The 19,087-nt window shown below is 42.8% G+C and overlaps 1 protein-coding gene across 6 annotated transcripts in view; it reads right to left on the bottom strand.

Moving 5' to 3' along the window:
- Positions 1–176: 176 nt before the first annotated feature.
- Positions 177–19,087, bottom strand: part of tab2 (TGF-beta activated kinase 1 (MAP3K7) binding protein 2) — a 38,705-nt gene continuing 19,794 nt past the window's right edge. For 2 of the 6 annotated variants that reach the window (XM_047573359.1, XM_047573358.1), the window contains 6 exons: positions 11,886–12,076; positions 9,599–11,279; positions 7,045–7,205; positions 5,930–6,020; positions 4,864–4,959; positions 177–2,319 (listed from right to left, as the gene is read on the bottom strand). In XM_047573359.1, the coding sequence (XP_047429315.1) occupies positions 2,180–2,319; positions 4,864–4,959; positions 5,930–6,020; positions 7,045–7,205; positions 9,599–11,279; positions 11,886–11,987 (2,271 nt within the window). In that variant the 5' untranslated portion in view covers positions 11,988–12,076 and the 3' untranslated portion in view covers positions 177–2,179. The other 4 variants (XM_047573361.1, XM_047573360.1, XM_047573363.1 and 1 more) reach the window with 4 other exon arrangements.

Below are 19,087 nucleotides of genomic sequence, written 5' to 3'. Positions count from 1 at the left end.
ACCTATATCTTGACCGGTTGTGTGGTGATATCCACGGTGTAGGTGCCAACACTCAACACTCAACCAAGGGAAATGCCAATTTCTCCATTTTGCACGTGGAACTGAAATCTGCTGTTGTCTGCTGCCATCTAGTGGACAACATCCTGCATGTGGGGTTACAAAGACACAAAAACACATTCAGAATAGATTTTTTTTTTTATTATTTTTACAAATAACTTATCTGTTACAAAGACAGTTTCCCAGCTAAGATCCAAAAACTTTAGATATCCAAATTATTTTTTTCCCATTTTAATATAACATGAATAAACTGCCTCTTCACACTGAGGTGCAGAAAAAGCTTTAAAAAAAAAAAAAAAAGGTTTTCTTTGGGCTGGAAAAGGAGAAAAGTATGACATAAGTGCTTAAGAGACATTAATTCATCTTCTACTTTTAAAAGGGTTTAAACAATACTAAGAATTTGGTTTTAAAAGGGCACTTGGATGTGACAGGATACATTATCGATACAAATTCAAAGGCACTAATGCAAGGCAACATTTCACAAATGTGGGAAAAAAACAAAGTAACTACTCCACAGTTAAGGTAACTTAATGACAAAAAGTAAACTTTAGAAACACCCTCATCAATAAAAGCTTAGGAGGATGAACCGAGCCAAATAAAAATAAGAGTATACAAAGTGGACAGTCGTGTTGTGCTTACGTTTTGAGGTTTTTCGCCTTGTCTGCTTCCAAGATGTGACAATTGTGACCTTTCCGGTACTTCTACATTATAGGAACAGAGACATAATTCAGGCGCGTGGCAACATGGAAACCTGGAACCCAACCAGCTGCTCCAGGAGCTTCGACATCGACGCTGATTGTACTGGAAAATGAGTGTCTCTTTGCACTGAGGTGTAGTTGTCCCCAAACATCAAACCTGTATTCCAGTTGTCAGAATAGATGGCAGTTTGTAATTTTGCATTTTTACCACCCCACCCCACCCCCAACAGTCTCGAACATATTTGGCGTCCTGGAAAACAAAGGAAACACACAAAAAAAAGACTCCTCCATCGCCTTCCACTTTGCTGCATCTGCAGATCGTACACAGGGAATACAGCAATAACACAAGCGATGAACAGACTAGGCAGATGTAGCTTCATGATGACTGCAAGGGCTTTTAATTGCTCTGCTCCTCTCCTTCTGCAAGGCTTCAACTCTCACAGAAATCGAGTAAAAAGCTTAAAAAGGGAGCACGGTGCTTATTTGTTTGGAAAAAGGGAAACAAAACAAGACAAAAAAAAAAAAAAAGTTAATAAAGTCTATAAAGCTATACTTACAGGAAATAAAAGTAATTCATAGTGTGAGGAAGAAGATTTTTAAGGCACATTCTAAAATTATGTACAGTAAAAAGCTCCAGGGGAGTTTCTGCCTCCGTGTACTGTACACAAAGCATGCAATGACGTTTCTTTTTTTTTTTCTTTTTTCCATTAACTCATGATTGAAGACACAGAACGGGGATGCTGCGGGGGGGGGGGGGGGGGACAAGAGGCACGTTTGAGTGGCAGCGACACTGGCTATTCCCCCTTTGGCATCCTTTAGAAACAGCAAACAAACTTTTCCACGAGTAGTCTGTTGGTTTTCCCTTCAGATGGTGTGCGGCGGCTGAACACAGTTCCCAATCCTCGGTCATGCCACCACAGAAAAAGAAAAAACTAAACCATGAACTCAGCAAAGGCACGTTGGCACCCGTGTGGTTGTGTGCACGTGTAAGTGTGTGTACGTCACACTGCAGGGCCACGCTCGTAATACTGTAAGTGGGAGCAGCAAGGTATCCCCGGGGGTAAAGTGTCACCCGTCGAGCAGAACAGGGGGAGAGGTGACCCCACGCAATCCGAGTCTCTAAGGTGAGGTATCGTCTGACGCTGCTGGCCTTTAGGAAGAAGCACAAGCTGTAAACACTATCCAGTCAAGCCTTCGGTGGACAGCATTCTACAAACCTTGGAGAAAGAAGAAAAACGGAGGAAAAAAAAAAAAAAAAAAAAAAAAACAGGCCGCGTGATGCACAATGACGGTCCGAGTTCTCATACATCTGTGATGAAAAAAAAAAAAAAAAAAAAAAAGAAGCAGAAAGGGCCCTTGTGTGTTCTAGTCTGGTAGAAGACAGGAGGGCAGAGGAAAGGGCGGCGCATCACAGCCTCGTTGGCTCAGAAGTTCCGCGGGAAATCGCACTGTTCACAGCGGTTGAGGGCAGGGTGGTTGAGGAAGGTGCAGGCCGTACAGCTCCACTGCTTCTCCTCGTCCTCGCCCGGGTCGTCGATGGGCTTCGCAACCTTACTGCCCGAGTCTTAGAGAGGGAGGAGAACCGAGAGGTCAGAGCGCGACACGCGGACAGCGTGGGTCTTTGATTGTGCGAATGCTTTCGCATCAGTGTGTCTACGTGCCCTGCGCTCATGTGACTGTCGCCTGCTTGGCAGTGATCAAACACAACGCGTCTGCTCAGAAATGGCTTTAAAAGTGCAGACATGCAGGAATGCACAATGTGTCATCATAACAGGTTTCTTCTGAACGGCCTTTTTACCACAGCACTGACTGTGACTCCTGTGATTATATAGTGCACCCATTTTCAGACACTGACTAATTTTTTGTTATTTTAGCCGTTGAATCAACAACATTCAGGTTTACAGTTCTATCATGAATGTGGGCATAAAGTGGAGACTGGCAGCTTTAATTTGAGAGGTTGAACAAAACTACATAGGATGTTTATTGAATGCAAACATGAGCTCAAACGTGATTGGACAAGTTAACTAGATCATAAATAAAATGTTCAATTTTATACTTTATTGTAGAATTCTTTAGGACAATGTCTGCCTGAAGTCTGGACCCAAACAACCAGACAGTGAATCCTCTAAAAGATGATATTGTACGGTTCAGGTCACATGTCCCTCCTTGTTTGTTGGTGTAGTTCTGGTACAGGTTGACCTGAGGTTTCTCTCTCTCCAAAGTACACTATTTAATAACTTCCTGGCTTTTTAAATGTTAAATGTCGTCTTTCTGTTCTTGATGCTTACGAACAGTCTGCGTATTTGCTCTCATGAATCATAGTCTTTACACTAAACTCAATTTGAACTGAGAGTTCCTTTGAATTCATGTTGTAGATTCAGTTTTCCAACTCTGAAATAACTTCAGGCCTTTTATCTGGTTACTGGATGAAGGAATACACTGTCTCATCCCTTCCTCACTTAGCACGACAATGTCCTCTCTTAAAACTGAGCTACCATTTAAGCCCACATTCATTCCTTTAACTGTAACTGATGGTCTTTCTTCTACTATAGCAGCAGTTGTGTCTGTTAGTCAGCTGACACAAGTGAACTCATAACAGAACGAAGGAAACAGTAAATCTGAGAGGATATAGAGGGTATGCAGCGATGTCACAAAAACATGGTGAAACGTGGCAGCAAATACAGCGAGACCTGGGAAAATGTGGATTATCAGATCAAATTAAGGACGACTGGACTCAACAATGATCCAAACTAACCAGTATGGATCTGGATGTGGATTATCCTGAGTTTCAGTTAGTTTTAGTTTAAGTTAGCTTTAGTTCATTTCAGTTATGATAAATGTAGCCAATTTAAAGATGCTAACGCTAAGAGCTTTACTGAGAAGTAATGTTAGCCATACAGTACTGTAGCGTCTGACTGGATGTTAGAAGGATGTTGTGTAGTGATCATAAAAATTTCCCTTTATTATTTTATTGTTATTTGTTGTAGGAACTGAAATAGTTACTGACGGCTGTAACTACGCCAAAACAACAACATCCACAAACTAATCTGACCCTCCAGAACGGAACTGAAGAAGCAACTTAAGGAATGACTTCATCAGAAAACACAGCATGAAGCCTATGGTTCAAACTACTGCTGCTAATCTCCACGATCAACTGTCACTTTTTACCACTCAGTGGCTGTAACCACAGAGACATCCGCTGGCTGTGACATCATGTGCACACCCCCTATTCTCAGGTACTGGCATCTTCTACAATGTCCAAATGTGTGTAGTTTTATCCATTCATTCCATACGAACTTGAGATAAGAAAACAATGTCTGGCAAAAAAGTTAACACACATTTAATTGACATGACTTAATATATATATATGAGCTTAAATATCTACAGAATTTCAAAGAATAAATGCAGCATTAAAAGTAAGGGTGTGTAATTTGAATGTGCATCACGTAGGCTCAAGCAGAAGCTGTGCAAAAATCTGTGGAACATGCAAAACATGAGGTACGTGATTGAAGGACACGAGGGGAAGACGGAGAGGAGAGGGACAGACGTAACGTGACACGGCAGGGGAAGGACCAGAGGTCAGAGCGGTCATAAAGAGGTCACATCAATGCCTGTGAAATGTTTTCAGTTCGTCCCACTCATTAAATGTATTGAGTTCTATTGAGCTGCTACTCACTCAAGAAATTCACTTTAATTTCCTCATCTACTGATTCAGCACCTTGGTGGTGTCACTCTTCTCACTCTTTTGTTGCCATTGTGCGAGGTGAAAACATTAACGTGTGAACTTTAACTGAATCATTGTGGCACTGGCTTCAACGACACGTTCTCATACAACGCACATGAATCAAACAGTGACAGACGGTAAAGTTAGCAATGGCAGGTTTTAAGCTTGTGTCAGTAAATGCAGTCTGCAAACACGGCAAGACAAAATGCAAAAACAAACAAACAGAGTGAACTGAATGCTGACCACATGCCTGACTTGGCCTTGGGGCATAAGGAGCTGACGTGATATAGTAAATTGAACACAAGACGTCCAATAAAATGAAAGGATTGCGTCCTATGAAACGAGAAATGTCAGACATGACCATGCAACCTTTTCTAAACTTACCAACAGATAAAGTACCTTTGGGTTTGGGTGGGACAGGACCAAGGAATCCAATGTTGTCATAAAAATTATGGATTACACTGGGATTAAAGTGTGGTCCTGTACACAGATGGAAACAGAATGAAACTATAGGTTTACATTTAACAGACTGAATACATGTGAAGGCATACCATTGCAAAGGTATGACCAGAAATGTGCAGTAATCATTTATGTGAAGCCTTTTACATCAGAGTGGCAGTAAGTTTTCATGTGCGTAAATAACTCAAACAATGAAGATAAATATGTGCTACACACCATTTACAATGATGATAGTACTACAATGTTCATAACAGCTTCAATTAATGAGCAGCAGGATGGACTTTTTAAAACCAAAGGTTTATGCACATAACAGAAGAAGCTATGAAGATATATTTTTCCCTGCGTAGACATACTTTGGTCTGTAAAATGTTGAAAGGTGGACCTCCTCTGATCTTGGATCAGTTCTTGCGAAAGCCATTTCCCCAGTTGTTTGCCTGTTCAACACAGCTTACAGTTTTCTCATGGAAAATTATACAATGTGACTGATGCAGCCAATCACTTATTACCTCTTGTTTGTTTTTTTGGTTTAAATCATAGCCTGGGTCTCGTTTGCGTGCAGCGAGTTGTAAGGCGATCACCAGATCTGTAGCTGCAGTGAGTGAGAGGCGCTATTCACTGGCGTGAGCAGTTGCTTTCCTGCCTTCACCTGTGTAAACCAGTTGGCTGGTGGCTCCATCTCTGTCAGCAGTGGACTGCTGCCAGGGGGCCCATAAATCCCTTGTTACCAACCAGCAACAGGATGCAATTCAGGAAGAACTGGTAGTTAACAGTACAATGGCTACACCTTGACTGCGTGTGCCGGGAGGATATGAGGTGGCCTGACTGACCTGCTACAGCTGCAGGGCCTTGATCAGATCTGGCCTCCCTCATTTAATGACATACTGTTCACTTCATCATTGCAAATTATATACGTAATATAAACTGGACATTTAATACCACCCGAGTACCAGATATTTGATATCTGAGAACGACAGGAATGCAGAAACCTTACCTCTTGCTTGAAGATCGATTTCTTTGCTGAGGCAGTCAATGTCGATCTGCAGTGACCTGTTTTTGCAGCGCAACTGCTTCATTTCCTCGATCTGAAAGAGAGTGAGAGAGAAAAGGCTCGGCCGTTTAGTCTCCTGACACACAACACTGTAAGGAGGACAAGACAGGACATCCTGCAGCCAAGTCCGACGAGCAGATCTGTGTCAGAAGGAGAGCCATTCCAATCTCCAGAACTGGCTCCACTCAGTAAACAACACTGAAGCAAGGAGCTACTGAGCTCAGCAACAGCAGCCAATTAACCCTCCAAGCCGCCTTCTGTTGACTCAAACTGTAATAGCTGACAGAAACAGCTGACTCAACACAAAAAGCTAAGAACGGCCCTTTATCTGAACCCACAGGGTTTCAACAAAGACCCTGCTGTTAATGTAACACACGCATTAAGTTATGTGGAAAATAAATATGGTGACTTTATATTTTGCTTTTAAATGCTATTTTTCTCTGTAAGTAGCTGCAAAAGTTGCTGCTCCAAAATGAACTGAGCAACTCAGACAGTCTGAAAATATGGAACAATATCAGCCAGATCAAAAACAGACCCTGTAATCAACATAGTTTCATGGTGTAGGAGCACTGATGTGCTGTGAGCAGGAACCAAGTCTGGCAATCTGACCCTGATCATTTAGTTTTGTCTGTTCAGCCTTTTATCTGTCAATAAAAACAAGAAATGCATTTGTTGGCAGTTATGAGAAACATCTATGACGACTCTTAATAACATACATTTCTAGTCGAAAGATTGATCGGTCCGTCAGTAACAGATGTTGGCTAAGAGTCTCTTTTCCTTTTCAAACATCCTTAATAAATGTTTGAATTTGCTGTTAGCTGGGAAACATCGAAACCAAATTTGGACATTACCACACATTTCGTATAGAGATTAATGTTCAACAAGTAGCACCACAGTACGAGGGTGAGAAAGATACCTACCATATAAATGAAGGCTGTCTGGTTTGATTGAGTCTGGGGATCTTTGTAGCTGGACATGCTCACTTAAATCTTACTGCATTACAATGGCTTCAACAAAAGCGCAGGGGGCACATTCACATACAATGGAATAAATCTTACAGAAGGAATTTGAGAGGCTGAGTTGGATCTCTCCAGTCGTCTCCTGGTCAGGTCATTCTCCATCTCGTTGACCTCCTCTTTTAGTTTCTCCAGCTTCTTCTTCTTCATTTCCAACTCGTGCCACAGTCTCTCCATCCGAGCCTTCTGATGCACCAACAATGCTGAAAGATGAGAGGGGAAAAGCAAACAGTGTTGTCAGCGAAAGAGCTGCGGTCACAGATCTGGTAAACGGTTCCCAAAAATGCAAACACGATTTAACCTCAAATTTGAATTTAAGGGATAGTTTCAGATTACCATTACTGGTTGTTGTTTTTATTGTTATCATATTTAGAAACTGAAGATCAAAACACCAGAATAAAACAAGTTGCGCTGACGTCAATCTTATCTTATCTTTCTTTGCACACAATGATGAATTGAGGTTTGAGTATACCCGGCTGTGTGTAATGAGTGACACAGAACTACATTAGATTCTTTACTGTTACCTATCAGTGAGTGTGCTTCAGTGTGTAAAACAGAACCATAACCAAGCACATAATCTACTCAAGTCACATACTGCATTTCCCCCACAATTCATTATGATGTGTACTCATTAAATAAATGTGCTGACAGGCTGTTATCCCTCCTACGCAGGCTTTCAATGATAAACAGCTCTCTCCTGCTGTACACAAACACATGCCACTGCACGCTGACGACTGACATGATGTCCTACCTGTTTGTCTTGTGAAGGAAAGATCCACATGAACTCAATCTCCCGACCTCGGCCTAAACTGCTACCTGCTTCTTCACACATCAGAGTCCGTGTCACGTAAAGCTAGCGGCACCAGCGCTTTCATTGACCACAGACATAATGGTGCTACGCTGGCAACTTCTTCAGCAGATTCACCGCGACTTGTATTTTACACCGACTTAACGAAAGTGAGCTGTTAGACCTTTGATGTTTCTGTGTCACTCAGCCACCCTTTCTCGGAAGTGTGCAACTTGTCCAAAAAGTCACCTCAAAAAAAAAAAAAGAAAGAAAAAAAAGGTGTTGTCTGAAAACACTGTTTGATCTCTTTTCAGCTAGTCACAAAATTATGTTTCAGAGACAAATATATCACGGAGATGCAGGATGAAACTTATTGGCAACGCCTTGTTTTAATTGTTGTTTTGGAGATGCAGGAATTCAGGGTGGCGGTTAGTCTCATTATTATCCCCGGTTTACTGGAATGCAGCTGATGAATTTGATTCTGTTTCACAAAGTTCTATCTTGTCGTGTAGAGTCTGACTGTGTTACTAACCCACACAATAACAAACACCTCAAAACAAATAGACGTATTAAAAAAAGATAGCGTCCCTCAGGACTGGTTGCCGAATCAAATGAATAGTGTTTACTGCCAAACAGTATCCAGCCAAAGACTGAAGGATGTGAGTGCATTTGAAACTGGTTTTCCCTCAGATACATGTGGCCAGTGTTACGTAATAACAAGGATCGTATTCTACTCAAAGACAATAAAAGATACAGTCCTGGTGACGGTTATCGTTAATGTGTCAATAACTCTTTTGTGGTCACAGGTGTGTCTGTACCAGGTATAGCGTCAAATGTGACTCAGTCAAGCACATCAGTGAGTGTCTATGCACATTTCCGCAAGCCACAGCAGATCAAGTGGAGGGAACTGAGCTGATGAGGGTCAGCAGCAGAGGCAGCATCTCTGCCGAGCCCCTCTTGGTGGTAGTCACCACACTGCGAGAGTCACAGCCAGTGACTCACACATAATCAGAGTCAAAAGCCCAAAAAAGGAAACAAGCAGTCAGCTCTGACATGTTTGACTCACACAGCAGAATCTGCAAGTCTCAGGGAAGGATGGGGCATTCAGCGTGGAGGACTCACACAGGAGTCATCGCACGAGCCCCGCTAAGCAAGTCGCCTTTCCTTTTAACTGTCTTGTGGGAATGAACATGCAGAGCAGCGTTTCCACCAGGGCTGAACAATAGTGACAGCGAGTACACACAGTTTGGCTCAGAAATACATTACAGTGGATGTTACGCAAAGCGACTTTTAAAATAACAGTATACTTCATAGTAAAATTGGTTTCTTGGCAGAATGGAGTGGAAAAAGCATTTAGGTTCTACTGCAAGTAAAAAATAACTGTATACTATTATTTATTATTAAAAGTAGACTTTTTGCTTCATCACTGTGCACAAGATAGTTGCAGAGGAAGTGCTCTCTTTACCCACTTAACCTTTGATAAACAACCATAAACGACGAAACAAACAGTCGTAACAAGACTTTAGAGGGCTATGCGGCAAAGGAATAACAGTGTCAACAATGTCTGTAAATATTTGAGTATTTGGGCCCAAGCTATAGGCATTAACTCTTAACCTAAAGTATTTGCAAACTTGAACGTATAAGAACTGAAAGGTGTTGATACAGAACATCAAAAGCGAAGTCAACATTGTACTAAAAGTGTTGTAATTACTGTAAAGCATGAAACTGGTAATGAACATAAATACTGGTGAATTGTCTTTTCCAGAGGAACACTAGATTACCCTCCCAGTGACACTCAGTGTTGCTCACCTTGTGTGTACGCTGCATCATCAGAGCCCATGCTGAGCCTCCGAGGCTCACTCGGCCTTTCCCTGTGTGGCGACAGCGGGTCTGAGAGATGCAGGGGGTCTGGCTCCACAAAGTGGTGGTCTGAGGGTAGGCTGAGGAGGTTGTTGGGCTCAAAAGTCGGGGACACGACTCCAGGGGACACAGCTGGGGGCTTATTGGGAGACACAGTGATTTTAAAAGTGTATTTGGTGTTAGGCTGAGTCACCACCACACGAGGGGAAGAAGCTGTGCCTCCCCCGCCGACAGAGGCACGGGATTTAGGTGGATGGTGGTGAATGTATGCTGGGCCCATGCTCACTTGGCTCCTGGCCCCTGAGGTCCCTGGCAAGGGAGGATTTGCTGAGATGTAGACTGTGGGAGGGTTCCTTCCCCCACCGTCGTCACTGGACGCATTGGCAGAAATATAAAACTTGGGTTGAGAGCGGGAGCCGGCTGAGGCCACGATGGCCTCCTCAGAAGGAGTGGTAGCAGCAGTAGGCGGGCTGGCAGAGATGTAAACAGTGGGTTGGCTGCGACTCAGACCAGGGCCTCCAATGGACAGAGGGGTGCTGGGAACAGTAGCCACCCCAGCTGAAGAGGAGGAAGATGAGGGACAAGAAGAGGAGGTGGAGGATGAACGGTGTCCACCGCTTGCCCGCAGCACTGCTGTTGTGGAATTGCTCCTTTGAGGAGATTCAAGTTTGATCTCTATTTGATTTTTCCGTGGACCAGAGATGTTCTGGATGTTGTACTGGCTGATGGTAGACAGGGAGCCGGGCATGACAGAGGAGGAGGAGGAGGAGGAGGACGAAGAGCACGAAGGAGCGCCAGAGGAAGAGGCCTGGCTTCCACTGGGAAGAATGGATGGCGGCTGGGGATTTGTGGGAGAACTGATTGGCATGTAGACATGAGAGGTCTGGTGGCCCTGGGTCTGGTGCTGTGAGGTATGTGAGGAGGAGGAGTGCTGCGGGCCGGACCAGGAGCACAAAGAGGAGGGGTGTGAGATCTGGTAGATTTGCTGCTGGGGCTGGGAAGTGGGGCTGTACTGGGCCCTGCCTCCCTGCTGCTGGTTTTGCCGGGTCGTACCAGGCTGGCTAACATAAGGTCGGATGTAGATGGAGTTACCCTGTGGACTGCCGAGGCCCGACTGTGTCCCGCCGTGTATGTGCAAAGAAGTAGGGGTGTTGCGTCCTGTCTGGATGTGAGGAGCTAGTGTCACGGTAATGGGGTTGAAGCGCTGAGTCTGCTGAGCACCCATAGTTGCTCCTTTGCCACCTAGAGGGTAGAGTCCAAGGTGCTGTGGTGGCTGTGGTTTTCGTGTGGGTTCCATCACACCAAACACATTAAGAGTAGAGGGCACCTGTACTGGGGCTGATTGGGGCTCCTGCTGAAAGAAGTCACTGTTGGGGGCCGTGCCTGTCTGGAGGGGCCCGTCACTCAGGCTGTGGGCCAGAGTCCGGCTGCCGTTCATTCTCAGGCCGTCCCGAACTGGGGCCACATGCACATTTTGAGACTGCAAACCTAGGTTCAGCTGGGTCATGTGATTACGCAACCTGTTGAAGCCGGGGTCGTCAGAAAAGCCAAGGCTCCCTTCTTCACTGTACAGGTAGCTCGGACTGACCTGGGACAAGTATTCACAGCAAGCGTCTAAATTGTTGTTGTTCTGCGTGAAAGAAAGAGAGGAATTAAACAGTGTGTCAAGTTCAGGTTTCACACAAGAACTCTCAAAGATGAAGAAACAAAGAAGCTAATGTTTTATTCTTATTTTACAATGCTCAGTGAAGCCAATATATTTTGTCTCAATGACACAGCAACCTGCTACATTTATGGAATTAACCTTTACAGTTCATTACACTCCAAGACAATAATACACTAAAGCACTGACAGTTAACAGAAACCACACCCAACAAAATGCTGCTTAATTCTGAATTCTTACTTTCACTGATCTGGGCGTCTTCAAATCTAAACTTTCCAAGTTCTTCTTTCTCACGACTGTATATTGGCTGTAAGTCTGTGTAGACCGCAGGTACTAACATCAGTGAACTCATTTACTGCTTAATAGAAGGAAGCCAACGCTAGATTTTTGACAAGGATAACAACGTCTATATTTGAACATTTAGATTATCTCTTATTTCGGATCCACTAAATTGCTGTTGGAATGAATTATGAGAACAGTTGAAATTATTTAAATTAAATATTTAACTCCACATTACCACAAACAGTTTTGACATTTCTGCAATTTCTTATTATCATCTTTTGGAACTCGTACCTGTAGAACACACTGGGAAACAACACACTCTGGGACTTCAGGGAACTTTTGACGCAGGTCATGCAAAACCTGAATGTTAATCTGGTGGCTTCCCTGGGCCATTCGTCTGTTGCCAGGTCAGGAGTGCTTGTTCCGTTCAGTGCACCGGGGCGTCAGTTGTGGCAGCAAACAGCTTTCATTTTGAACATCTTCTGAATAAGAACAAAGAAAGAAAACATTTGGTGAAAACTATGTTCTCTCAATCGTATTTTATAACAATAACGGTACACAGGAAAAAGTCTCTCTTTAGTTTATTCTCTGAATGGAATATTCCTCTCCACCTCGTCATATGAACTAGATAAGGCTGTGTTCAGTTAAGAAATAAGCATTCGTGAAGTAGTGAAGGCATCAATGTGCAGCTCTGGTATACAAGACATCCATCAGACATGTGAGGATGTCTGTTTCATTATCACAGAATATTAGAGATGAAAACAGAAAGCAATAATTTCAGAAGTTTCCCCCACCAAGTTCCTAAAATTAAAAAAAAAAAAAAAAAAAGAAGAAGAAGAAGGAAATCATAACTACTAGAGAAAAAAGTTTTTCAACTGAACAGTAGTGTGGTCTGGGAGCTCTCACCACCTACACATCTTTTACACTCCACTAGTAACGTGGCTAATAACGTGCAGTTGCAGAGCGAAGCCAGCGAGCAGCAGGGCTACACAGTGTGTTTGTTATTGACTATGTAATTGTGGGGGACTCTTTTTTTGTTGCATAACCCTTAATAAACCACTGGAAAACCTTTTCCAAATGGCAGCAAAGCACGCTTGTATGCTGCATTTTCTTTTGTGCTGCTAGTGTCAGCAAAGATGCTGGTGATTTATTTTCTGCATAGCTTCTGACAGGACGACCGTTAACGTTCTCAAACAACCAAAAGTTTCTGTTGAAACCAGTTCTGTTGCGCTGCCTCTCCTCACAGCTAGTTCATATTAATCGTGCCTATGAAAAGGTGAATTAAAACTAAATTATTTTCTGCCAGTTACACGTTTCTTTGCGGGTTATCCAGTAGGTACCCGACCTGGTGCAGGACTCTGGACTTTAAAAGTGTTGGCTGGTGGAGTTTTAACCTCAAGTGCTGTTTTATGTCCTCATTCAATGCATGAAATAAATGAATACCAGAGAGCTGGTCAAGACAAACACTGACCATTTTGCAACTTCACTACAGTAGTCAAGACACTGGTTCTATATCCCATTGATTCATTGGTCCACATTACAAACATCTAGTCCAGGCACTGATGTGGAGCTCCCTCAGGTATAAAGCATCTTCTCTGACCATTGACCTCTTGCATGTGGAGACACTACAACACTGACAAAGTGACATGGAACATGGAACAGAACAGTCATGAAAACTTGGAAGTGTAAGTGCATGACAGGCATGTTTTTTTGTTATCCCACATGTTTCTTCTAACCACACTCTTTCGAAATATCTTCCTGTGGGATATTCAAATATGCCAATCAAAACATTGTGACAAATTAAGCACACCCCACACCCCATCAAGTTCTGAGCAGCTCAGTCCTGTATGATGCAGAGTGCAAAAACAAGTCAGAATTCTTTTGCAAGTAAATGTAGAGTAAGTGACATGATTCAGAACAAAAGATACATTTAAACACACACTCACTTAATGATGAGGAAAATAAAACATGTGGCACTGTGTCTGCCTTGTTTGAGTTTATAAGAATGGGCCAGGATGTAACTGAAAATCTGTAAGTGGCCATTGCAAAATGCCTATAGTTGATAGAAGGAAGAGGAGCTATTTGAATATGATCTATAAGGAGCCTGAACAAAATCTGAGTTGTCAATATGCAGATAAAGATATTCTTTCATCAGAGAGGGAACTGTAAAGATAAAGAAGAAGAAGAAAGTTTAAAATAAATATACCTTTTTTCATTAAACAGATGGTGGAGTTCATTTGGAGTTTGTCAAAAAAAGAACCACAAAACGCAGCTAGAAGAGCCTCTAAATGCAAACCAGAGGGAAAAGGGTGCCACATCTCAGATTACACGGTTAGAACAAAGCCCACTCCTTGCAGTAAAGCAGAAAGCAAATAAAGCCAAAAGAAAATGAGGCCTTTAAAGTATCTAACTTCACACAGTACTTTTGACATGAACCTGTTTGATTCACAGGCCAAAAGGAAACATCAGTGCAAAGGGGCAACACAGCACAATCCAGGCTCTGCTCAGAAGGCTGGGCAGATCAACTCATAGGGGGAAAAAAATCCAACAACTGCTTGGCAGCTGACCCAGTTACAGGTCAACAATGTGGTTAGATTGTTTCCTGCCTTGAAAAACAAAAAGATCCACACCTCTTCACTGTAGGTAATTATAGGGCTGAAGTCAGTCCATGTGTGGGGGAGGTTCTGAAAGAGGTGGATTAGTCCTTGTTTTCCCGTAGGGCAGTGGGGAAACAGGGCCTTAAGCAGCACTGCACTACCAGCAGAGATGGGACAAAGCTTCCATTGCTGAAGCCGCTACTCACTTTGCCAAAGCATTGACCCAGAGCCCCACACTCATTTCTGGAGGTAGCAGGCCTGCCATGTTCCATCAATGGACTCATTCACTCTTCTAGACTGAACGCACCTAAAAATGTCCAAATCAATTAAAGCCTAAATAAAACGTGAAAAAAATAATCGGCAGGAGACTTTGGCGGAAATTTAAACCCAGCACCTGACGCTGTAGCTGGTGTGAAACGAAACTAGTTGATGCAAACAAAGAGGTCATACATGACAGGGAACAAAAACACAAAACGCCATGTCAATTTGTGAAGTGTCATGTTTGTTCGGGGCAGCGCTGATTCATTAAAGCAAATCCACAAATGATGTGTCTTCTGATGGCATTTAAAATACCTACTACAGTGGATAAAGTAATGATCCTGTCTCAGTTCAATCAGAAGCGTCTTCTGCAGCTTTAAGGAGCAGCCCACAGGATTAAATGGAATGTCTAACGGCTGTGACTTGGTCCAGCAAAATTTAAACAAATAAAGGAACTAATTGGCAGTGGATGTTGTTGGGGCTGCTGGCCAGTCTTCCACAGAATCAACAGACGTGCACGTGCGTGTCCAGCGCACACACCAACCTCTGTGTACATGCACAATGACAAAAATGCAACACCCAGCTACTGCTAAAAGAACTCAAAGGACCAATATCCAGGTCAAGTGAGTTGAGATCATTGCGCTATTTTCATGAGGGGAAATAAAGCTGCTTACTAGAGATGTATCGATCTGTATCAAGGCTGATCCAAGCATTTTTACAGTGACTAGATTAGCCAAGGCCAAACTTTGGTATGTTATGGTTTAGGCAGGTTACAGAGTTTACTGCGTAGGATGGCCAGCTCATTTCTGAAGTACGGAGCACAGGTTTTTTGCCGTCTGCTGGACCTTCTGGAGCAAAGTTACGAGGTACCCTCTCAGTACCACAGCTCTACCAGAACTTCGGGTGTTAATGCACTGTTATAGGAAGAAGTTTCACAACACTACATATAGGGCTTAATACAGTCACACTATGGACACATGATCTAGAAGAATACAAATAAGATCGGCCAATATTGAATATTTACAGATTCGTGCTAAGTGACAGATTTGCCAGACAGCAAAGAATGCACTTAAAGAGAGTAAAGAGCAGTTTACAAAGGATTATATTACGAAGGATTGTTGATGTTCTACCGGTTTTGAAAAGGCCATTCAAAATAATCTTCATTTGGAGGATTCAATATCAATCAAGATTTCCTGTTGAAGCACTCATTGCAGCACACACTCACCAAAGAAAGGACATATTGGCCTTGCTGGTAACATTAAATAATTAGTACATTAATGTGACAACTTTGGGATAAATACCGAATTAGTACGTTTGCATCAGATTTCAAAGTACCTTATTTACAGCATTAGTCTTCAGAGAATCTACAGCCTAGCTTGTAGCTGAAGGTTGGTCTGGAGTTACCCTGTTGGGAACTGAATATTCCCTGGCCAAGACCTGCCATCACGTTGTGTGTGGAATATGTGGTGATGGAAAAGTAACAGCGCCGTTGTCATCACGGCATCATCATGGCCTGGAGTTCATTTTGTTTACAACAAAATGGTTCAGATTGCTTGTTCGACTATCATGTTGCTCGTAGAGGTTTTCTCTGTTGAAAATCAGTTAAAAAAAAGCTCTATGATGAAAACCTAATAGTGAGTTACCAGGGTCATACCGATATAGATGAGAATTGAGGCTGGCTTTGACAGGCTAAAGAATCTCTACACATGATAATAATATTTGGTGAAACAGTGGCCTTACCCAATCCTAGTTTTAAGAGTCATATTTTCTAAGCAGTAATGCTCAGCTGTGGCAGCATAGTTTAGCTCAGATTACATTCCTGATAGAAACAAACGAACAGCAGTTCCATATTTTTCTCCCATGCCATCCTTCAGTTTTCTGTGAATTACTCACAAACTACTCGTTCTTGAAGAATGCAACTGGACTCATACTCTCTTTTTTTGTACATTTAATTCTGATTCAATGACTCTAAGGAACCACAGGCATCACCTTGCCTCCCACACAGCTTAAGCACACATGGACATTTTATAGAGGACCAGTCTTAACAAAAGAACTTGGAGTCATCACAAAAGCTGTTACCCACCGAAATAAAGCGATTTCTCACTATGTTAATGTCACAAGTCTGAATAAAATAAACACTTTAAACTCCCACTAAAATGAACTTCAATGAGTTGTGCATATTCAACAAGACTATTTTAAAACATCCTGAAACTTGAATGGTTTGTCCAAAAGAAGAGTGTCAATGTTGAATCTTATTATGAGATTATAGTTCAGAATGAAAGATTCAGCATATAAATATTAGTTTCAGACAATAATATTTTCCACTCATTCATTTAAATTATTCCTACTAACGATAACACTGTTCGACAACACAGTTACTCCAAGTATGCTAGGCTTAAACATGAGAACCCATACAGCGTGAGGCAGTTCTTTTATTCCAGGCAATGTCTCCAAAACGGAAACAAACCACACATTATGTGCAGAATCCAAACTGCACTCAACTGTGCCATGAAGCCTGGGCCCCACAGAGCACACAGCGCGGGGATCAACTCAGTGAGAAGGCCTGCTCGGCTTTTAGTTGCCTACTTTTGAAAACAGGGTTATGAGAGTGTTTGTGTGCATGTGTGTGGTGGGGGACTGTGTGTGCAGGAAATCAAAAATTCTTCAGCACCACAGCCTGCAGATGGTGGCTGATTGGAAGCAGGCAAGGGCACCAGCTCCCCAGGTTGACCAACCCCTCCCACTGTGGGAAAATGTGAGGTCTTAGAAACACAGGGAAGAGCCTCTCTATGTAATCAATGGACTATCAGCCTTTAACTTGAAACACTTTAAATGTTTGAAAAGGCTGCAGAGTTGCATCTCTGTGGGCTGGAGAAAGGAGGAAAGGGAAAAGAGGAGATTGTTTGGACGAGGTAAGAAGAAGCTGGAAGGTACAGTGGTGGAAAAAAGATTTAGGACACCTTTAAAATTTCATACAATCTCAAATATTATCACGAAATATTTGTGGAAAAAATCTTTTTTGTGTTTCAGAAGGTGTGGCTGCATTAGACAGACACAAACAAATACAAATTATATTTATTTTTTGTTTATTATTTACAAGAAAAACTAACAAAACTAAATTCTTGAGAGTTTCAATATGTCCGTTCTCAACATTGTTGTGATCAAAGTCAACAAATAACAGAATGTGTTCAAAACTGAACAAATAAATAAATCATCACATCAAATTAATATTTAGTAGTCCTGCTATTAGCGCACAGTGGAGCTCTAATCCTGGCTGCCATGTTCCCCATGAGCCTCTCACACTGTTGAGGGTAATCTTGTCCCATTTTTCATGAATTACTACTAATTACTACTTTTAATTCCTCTAAATTCTTTGGTTTGTGCTTTGAAACAGACCTTTTGATAATTCACCACAGGTTTCAATGGGTCTCATGTCCAGGGATTGAGCTGGCCACTCTAAGACCTGGATACTGTGCTCCTGCAGCCAAGTTCTACTGGCCCTGGATGTGTGGCAAAGGGCATTATCTTGTTGAAACATCCAGTTTTGTGAAGGAACAGTGCACATGCACAAGGGAGCATGTGGGTTTGGAGAATGGCACAATATTTGACAGAGTTCAATGTGCCATCACAGACAGTGAGATGACCAACACCAGCATCACTCATTCATCCAAACCATGACACTGCCTCCACCATGTTTGACAGTAGGTACTGTACATGCTGGAGATCATGCTTCACCTGGTCTTCTGTGTACCCACACATTAGCAGGAGGAAGATAAAGCTGGAAACTGGACTCATCCGACCACAGAATCTTCTTCTAATTCCTTGTCCAGTTCTTGTGTGCTTGGGCCCAACAACGTCGGGCTAACCTCTGTCTCTCATTGATCCGGGGCTTCTTGACAGCCTTGTAGGACCTTAAGCCTTAAGTCGACCACGTGCAGTGCAGGTGGAACATTGGACACCAGTTTGGTTTGATTGCTGCTGTTGGAGCTCCTGTGATGTCAATCGGTGGTTTTCCCTGAACATACGGATCAGGACGCGATCATTTCTTGCTGAAGAAGCCGTTTTTGCACTGGCAAGGGCTGGCAGGTTCTCGGACCCACTTCTCCTGGATGTCAAGCTGTGTGGTGCGGTCATCCTTTCACCTTCATGTTGGTTCCTCCGATTTGTGTTGGTTGTTTTGTTGCGTTTGTAAAAACAAAAACTTCTGTTTCTGGCCTTACCCTTTATATGTTGTGTGGTATGGACTGTTTCCACAAACTTGGAACCTTCCTCCAGAATGTCCTCAGGTAGCTGTGATGTCAGTGCATTGAAACACTGTTTGGTTTCAGATTTGAGTGAGTCAAAGGTGAAGTGAACCTGCTTCACTCTCCAGTTGAGTAGCTGGGGTTGAGCTTTCTGCAGAATCTGTTCTGCTTTGTGGCCCTTCACTGTGGAGCCTAGGTGTTGGCAGGTTAATCTTATGTTGCCTGCATCTCAGGTTGAAACAGATGTGGTTGAAGTTGGCAAGTTTCCTCAAGGTCCTCTCATAGGCCCGCTCTAGTTGAAGGGTGCTGGTCCCAAAGTGCGTAGCAATACGTCTGTGAAGGGTTTCAGTCATGCAGGTCATGGTATCTCCAAAAAGCATTAAAAAGGGCAAGT

The sequence above is a fragment of the Mugil cephalus genome, chromosome 21, assembly GCF_022458985.1.
Source record: "Mugil cephalus isolate CIBA_MC_2020 chromosome 21, CIBA_Mcephalus_1.1, whole genome shotgun sequence".
Classification (NCBI taxonomy): Eukaryota; Metazoa; Chordata; class Actinopteri; order Mugiliformes; family Mugilidae; genus Mugil; species Mugil cephalus.
Note: the sequence above shows the minus strand (reverse complement) of the source record. Positions and strands in the feature narration are given on the sequence as shown.